This window comes from Cyprinodon variegatus, unplaced genomic scaffold (assembly GCF_000732505.1).
Source record: "Cyprinodon variegatus isolate N-32 unplaced genomic scaffold, C_variegatus-1.0 Scaffold738, whole genome shotgun sequence".
Classification (NCBI taxonomy): Eukaryota; Metazoa; Chordata; class Actinopteri; order Cyprinodontiformes; family Cyprinodontidae; genus Cyprinodon; species Cyprinodon variegatus.
The window spans coordinates 11,425-17,919 of NW_015151191.1; the positions used below are offsets into that span (position 1 = coordinate 11,425).

At 38.5% G+C, this 6,495-nt stretch overlaps 1 protein-coding gene across 1 annotated transcript; it reads left to right on the plus strand.

Moving 5' to 3' along the window:
• Positions 1 to 589: 589 nt before the first annotated feature.
• Positions 590 to 6,160, plus strand: LOC107097973 (protein FAM46A-like). The gene is made up of 2 exons (XM_015395375.1): positions 590 to 1,493; positions 3,201 to 6,160. Exons 1-2 carry the CDS (start codon positions 1,068 to 1,070, stop codon positions 4,014 to 4,016), a joined length of 1,242 nt encoding a protein of 413 aa, XP_015250861.1. The 5' UTR covers positions 590 to 1,067; the 3' UTR covers positions 4,017 to 6,160.
• The last annotated feature ends 335 nt before the right edge of the window (positions 6,161 to 6,495 follow it).

Below are 6,495 nucleotides of genomic sequence, written 5' to 3' on the forward strand. Positions count from 1 at the left end.
AAAAATGCTTTAATAACCTCTAGATTACATGTAGTCTATAAAAATGACTATTTAGGACTAATTTGACTTTTTGTTTTGTTAAAAATACACTTCCCTTTTTTGTTTCAAATTTTTTAACAAACGTTTTAGTGCTAATGTAGCTGCATAAAACTGCGCTTATTGGCTCTTGTAATTTCCAGTCTCAAATATTAGTAACATGTAAGCTGCAGAAAATAGCCACATAAAACATAAATACTCTTACAATGAGAACTGAAACTATACATCAGTGAAATCTGTCCTAATTATGACGCACAGTGTAGGTGAAAAAGTGTGCACCAGTTGTCAACTGATTTTTAATAAAGAAATGACATCAAAGGTGGGCAATGGCCCAACATTTTCAAAGTTCTCCAAAGTTAGGCTAAACTTCAACAAGTTTCTTTTTGCTGTGGTCCACAGCCAAGCGTCACTATCTCGATGCCTCAGACACGCCTCGATCTTCGAACTCGCAGAGGAAAGCTATTAGTAGGTGTGAGCTGTCAATCAGAGCGCCCCGCCCCGGTGCTCCGCTCACGGGAAGCACAGTGTGTTTGGCAGCCTCCACAGCAGCTGTGCAGCGCGACGTTTAGGGGCATCATGCAGGACCATCAAACGACAAAAGGGCCAAAATGTAATGGATAAACAGCCTTGCACCGCTTGCTGAAAGTAGGTGTGTTTTGGATTCTTGAAGAAAAAAAAAAACTATGCGTAAAGTTTCAGCCGCGCATAACGGAGGTTCAGCAAGCTGTGCGTAAAAGTCAGACAGTGAGGACAGAAGTAAAACTTCGGGGGATTTCTTCTATAAGATGGATGTGAAAGGCTGAACAGGGAAGAAGAAAATAACTATTATTTATCTGAGCGTTAATGTTGCTTTACGGGAGTCGCGCCTTGAATCTGTCTGGTGCGCAAACTAAAAAAGTGGGACAAGCTCCTTCTGCCATGCGTCTGTTATGATCGAGGTTCTCTGATGCCACTTCTCCAGCGGAGACTGGATCCACATTTCACCGTTCACACCCTGCAGTCTACCTCTTATCATCAACTTTATTCCGGACATGGAGGAAAGCGTTGAGCGCGCGACGGGCAACAGCTGTCAAGACGCGGAGAGCGTTAACCTCAGCGTACTCAACTGGGAGCAAGTGCAACGTCTGGACGCCATCCTCACGGGCTCCATACCCATCCACGGCCGATGGAGCTTCCCCACGCTGGAGGTGAAGCCACGGGATATCGTCAATGTGGTCCGCAGCCGCATGGAGGAGAAACGGATCCACGTCCGGGAAGTGCGCCTGAACGGATCCGCGGCCAGCTACGTCTTGCATGAAGACAGCGGTCTGGGATGGAAAGATCTGGACTTAATATTCTGCGCGGACCTGAAGGGAGAGTTTGAGTTTCAGTTGGTGAAAGAGTTGGTGCTAGACTCTCTTCTAGACTTCCTGCCTGAAGGGGTTAATAAAGAGAAGATCACACCTCTGACCTTAAAGGTAATCCCAATCCAGCTAAATCAAAACTTTTGTCTTACATTTTTCTCTCTTATAAATGAACCCAAATGACTATTTAGAACCTGAACGTTTCTGAATGAATACATATTAATTGTGTTAAAGAAAACCTAATGGGTTGTTGCTGGCCTGAGGAAGCCTGCAGATTTTGAAAAGGGGTTTGTTTCCAGTTCAGACAGGATCCTGTCTAATCCAATTGGAGTCAGAGGTGCATTAATCATTTGGCCCTCAGTTACCTGGATACCAAGGTCTACCCAGGCTACTAATGGCCCACCAACAGATGTGATCATCAAAACATAATGACCAAGATTTTTATCTACTCAAAGAGAATTAATGTGGAGTTGCTGAAGCTGTAAACCAACCAAAAGTTTATCCAATTTATATTACTGATGAAAAAATTCTGAATGAAAACCATGAACCATTTAATCCAATAGGATGCAATAGTAACCACTAAACAATACAATTTAGCAATAGCTGAAACTAAACTACAGGTGGGAAGCCAAGTGCATGAAATGAGAATGGGCTATTAGGCCTCAGGGAGGGATTGAAAAAGGAGGGTCTCTTTATTGTTTTGCACGCCAGAGAACATTTAAGGAAACTAGTCAATTGGTTATACATATGGTGGATAACTTAAAAAAAACTTTGGTCTGTTGGAGATTCTTACTATACTCTTACGAAAAATATAATGGTATTGTGATAGTTATGCAAAAGCAGAAAAGAACAATGTGTTACATTATGGCATTGCTTTTACCAAGCAAATTATTATTATTATTTTTTTTTTTTTAAATTGCAAAAATAACATTTGTTATTACTGTTTTTCACCAAATTACGCAAAATTAAATACAGGGCTGCAACTAATAATTATTTTGCAAATCGAATAATCTGTCGATTATTTTTTTTCTATGAATCGATTAATAATCAAATAGCCAAAGGTTCCTCAAAGAATATTTCTTACGAAGTTAAACCAGGTGAAACCTCAAATTTTCCCTTTAATGAGTTTTGAATAGAGCACATTGACACATGGAAACATTTTTAAAATCTTAAATGCAAAATGTTTGTATATTTTTTTGTACAATTTTTGTATAATTGCTGCCATAAATGAGTCGCTCTATCAGCTAAAGACATGTTTTAAAGTCTCTATAATCCAGTTAACAATTAATCAATTACTAAATAAGTTGATGATTATTTTAATAATCAATTAATCACGATTAATCTTATTAATCCCTTCAGCCCTAATCATATCTATTGTAGCCTCACAAGTGTATATTTACAACACCTTGTCTTTAATCAGGGGGATTTTTGCAGCTAACGGTTAACAACTATAATTCCAAGTAGCCTAGTTTGCCTCTCTCAATATTTAATATGACTTTACTGGTCAGCTACCTGACCGTCAGTGCCCAGCAACAAGTGACGAAGGGGAAATGTGCTTTATTCTAGGCTCCATAGTTGGAGAAAACAATGCCCACTTATTTAAGGACCTTAAACCAGAACATGTTTTAAACACTAACTTTTTAAACATTTATACCTCGATATTGGTAACCAATGATTAATATTAAGTTACCAACATATAAGGGTTTTCTCTACCTACACCTTTGAGCCTGCCACATGTTCTATTTCTAACTTATAAAAAATATTCAGATCCATCTTCTCTGTAGGTTAACAGCTGATTTGTTCCATTCTCTTTGTGTCCAGGAAGCTTATGTGCAGAAGATGGTGAAGGTTTGCAATGACTCAGACCGCTGGAGTCTTATCTCCCTCTCCAACAACCATGGCAAAAATGTGGAGCTGAAGTTCGTGGACTCTCTTCGACGGCAGTTTGAGTTCAGCGTTGACTCCTTCCAGATCCGCCTTGACTCCCTTCTTCTCTTCTATGAGTGCTCCGAACACCCGATGGCTGCCAACTTCCACCCCACGATCATTGGCGAGAGCGTCTATGGAGATTTTCCAACCGCCCTCGATCACCTTCGCAAGCGACTCATCTGCACTCGAAGCCCTGAAGAGATCCGTGGCGGGGGTTTGCTCAAGTACTGCCACCTGTTGGTGCGAGGTTTCCGTGCGGCGTCTGACACAGAGATGAAACTTTTGCAGCGGTACATGTGCTCACGCTTCTTCATAGATTTCCCTGATGTGGGCGAGCAGCGCAGAAAGTTGGAGTCCTATCTGCAGAACCACTTTGTAGACCTGGAGGAGAGGAAGTATGACTATTTGGCCACGCTGTATGACGTGGTGCAGGAGAGCACGGTGTGCTTGATGGGACATGAGAGACGTCAGACTCTCAGCCTCATCTCGTCGCTGGCGCTTCGAGTCCTAGCTGAGCAGAACGCCATCCTCAGTGCTGCCAATGTCACATGCTTCTACCAGCCTGCTCCTTACGTTTCAGATGGAAACTTCAGCAACTATTATGTAGCGCAGGTTCAGCCTGTCTATTCTTGTCCACCTTCATCTCCTCAGCAGTACTTTACTCCTTTGCAGCATTCTTGGTATGCTGCCTGGATGCCCTGTAACTAAACTCTAAATATGCCCATTTATGTCTTTTGGAACTCATGTCAGCAAGAAAAGAATGACTCATCTTATTTTTTTTTTTTTTCAAATGGGAAGTTGAGGGAAATAAAGAGAAGTTGAGAAATGAATGAAAGAATTGGAAGAATAAGAAGGAGATCGGGTCAAGGAGTTTAGCCTGAAAGAAGCATTTTGCTGGGATTAGGTTTGAAGAAAGGAGACCCAATTGATTGGTTTGTAGATTCTGGAAATTAGATGTCTTCAGGGCAACAATGACATCCAGATTAAGATCATTTTCTACATGTCTTACAGCTTACAATAAGGTTTATAGAAATATGAACATTTGCATTAATGAAACAAAAAATATCCCTAATGAAAATGCGTATTGAATCACATGGTTTCTTCTGCTTTGTACATGTTTGAATGTGCATAAGAGTGTGTCTGTTTGTGTGAATATTTTCAGACAATGCAAAAAAGAGGAACTAGTTACTGTTTACAAATCCAAATATCTGCTTTAATACTAGAGTTCTTTTAAACTCTAAACAGTAAAAAGGAATAAGAAACAACAAAACAATGCATGTTTTATTTCTGTACAGGAATAACAATAAAGTGCCTAGACCAAGCTTAAAAGGAAAATTTGCTTTTTCAATCCATTATTATAGATAAGTATTTTATTTTTACACAATACTGAATGTATTTATGGAACTGAAAATGTTTTCCCCATGCTGAGTAAGGTCTCCTACACCCAGGGAGCAACCTCTTTTATTAAACAAGAGTAGTTTAAGGCTGAGCTTATCAGCACTTCTGCAGTACAACTGCGTTGTGATTACCAAAGAGGAAGTAACAACATAATCTCATTTTCTGTAGAAGCTGTGAAGGGGGATGGGTGGTGAGTTGAATCAAAATCGATGTAAAATATCTTTTAATCAAATAGCAGTTGGACAAAAATGAGTAAAGCTTATAAACGATTAGATGCATTAAAAAGAGACAATCATGGATTTTTTTTAAGGGGCAAGAAATGTTACAAGAAGAATTACGTGCCCATTTCATAATGGTTTCATCATTGCACTCATATGTACACTATACATTAAGGATGCATTTTGATACATAAACCACTGTGTTGGATTGTTTACATAAAAAGACATGAAAATGAATGTTTACATATGAAATGTCACTTGGATGTTCAAAATTAAAATAAAGAACAGCAATCAAGCAAAAGATATCAAACTTAACTCGCCTTCCATACATATTTAACATGATTCAAAGGGAATATATTAGAAAAATACACTGGAAAGTTATGAAAAAGATAAATTTCATATATTTTGGTCAAATTTAACAATTTATGGATGTGTGTCCCTCGCAATCATGTTTTCCGTGGTACGTTAACAGCGTAGACATGAAAAAAACGTTTTTCACATTATTCAGTGCAAAATGTTAAAACATTTAAAAGCTCCTCCGGAGACAGCAAAGTGCAAACAATTGCTTTCATTTAGCCCTATGCACCGTAATCTTTTAACCCATGATGCCTTGCATGAGTTTTGTTGGCTTCATTAACAGCATCCAGACTGTCTATTGTAGATATAATAGATATAAATATTAACAAATAATGGTCCATAAATCAAAATAAAATTTTATAATTTTTTCCAGTTTTAACTCCCCACGAAATATTTTGGATGATGACTATTAGGTATGGTCTCTGATTGTATATACTAGCATTATTAGCTGCTCTGTAAAACTGTTAGATTTGGAGGTTAAAATAAGATTTAATCCACTGACTGCAGGGACAATCCTATTTCCTTTTGGGTGCATGTTTAACACAAGGTAAAGCAGCTTGGTTAACAGTGCACCAAGCAGTAATGTTGGAATGTGGCCAGATTTAAAAAGGAATTGTCCGCAGGTGTCCCGATAATCAACATTGGAAAAATAAAAATTTTGTTTAACTGTAAACCAGTTACTTTAAAATACCAGCCCGCTACATAGAACTGACTATCAACGCTAACCATCCCATGGCATTTCCTTCTAACTTGATGAAAGTAAGTTAGGGATTTGTTCACACCACGAAAATCCTTTGGTCCACTTGTTTGATTTGATCACATGTGTGACAATCGTTGCTCCCATCGCCGAATAATCTCACCTGATCACATCTTCATTCCAGAAGACTCTAGTTGTTCCAAAAATAAATCAGATGAAATTAGTTAAAAAGGAGGTACAAAATGCCGCCTAACCTGTTAATGCACATAGGGGCTTTAGGATTTGAGTGCTTTAATGATGAGAACATGTTAAATGGCATAATGTATAATGTGACCATGAACCTGTGCTGAGTTTTAAGATACTTTCCCAGACAACTCCACTCAATCAGTATTAAAAAAAATTCTTATAAGCATTTAAAAATTAATACTTTCTATGTTTGGATCTCTATTTTGTACAGAATATGTCAGGGGTGGTGTAGTAGGCAGATTCAATGCATTATGATGTAATTGTATGAGTT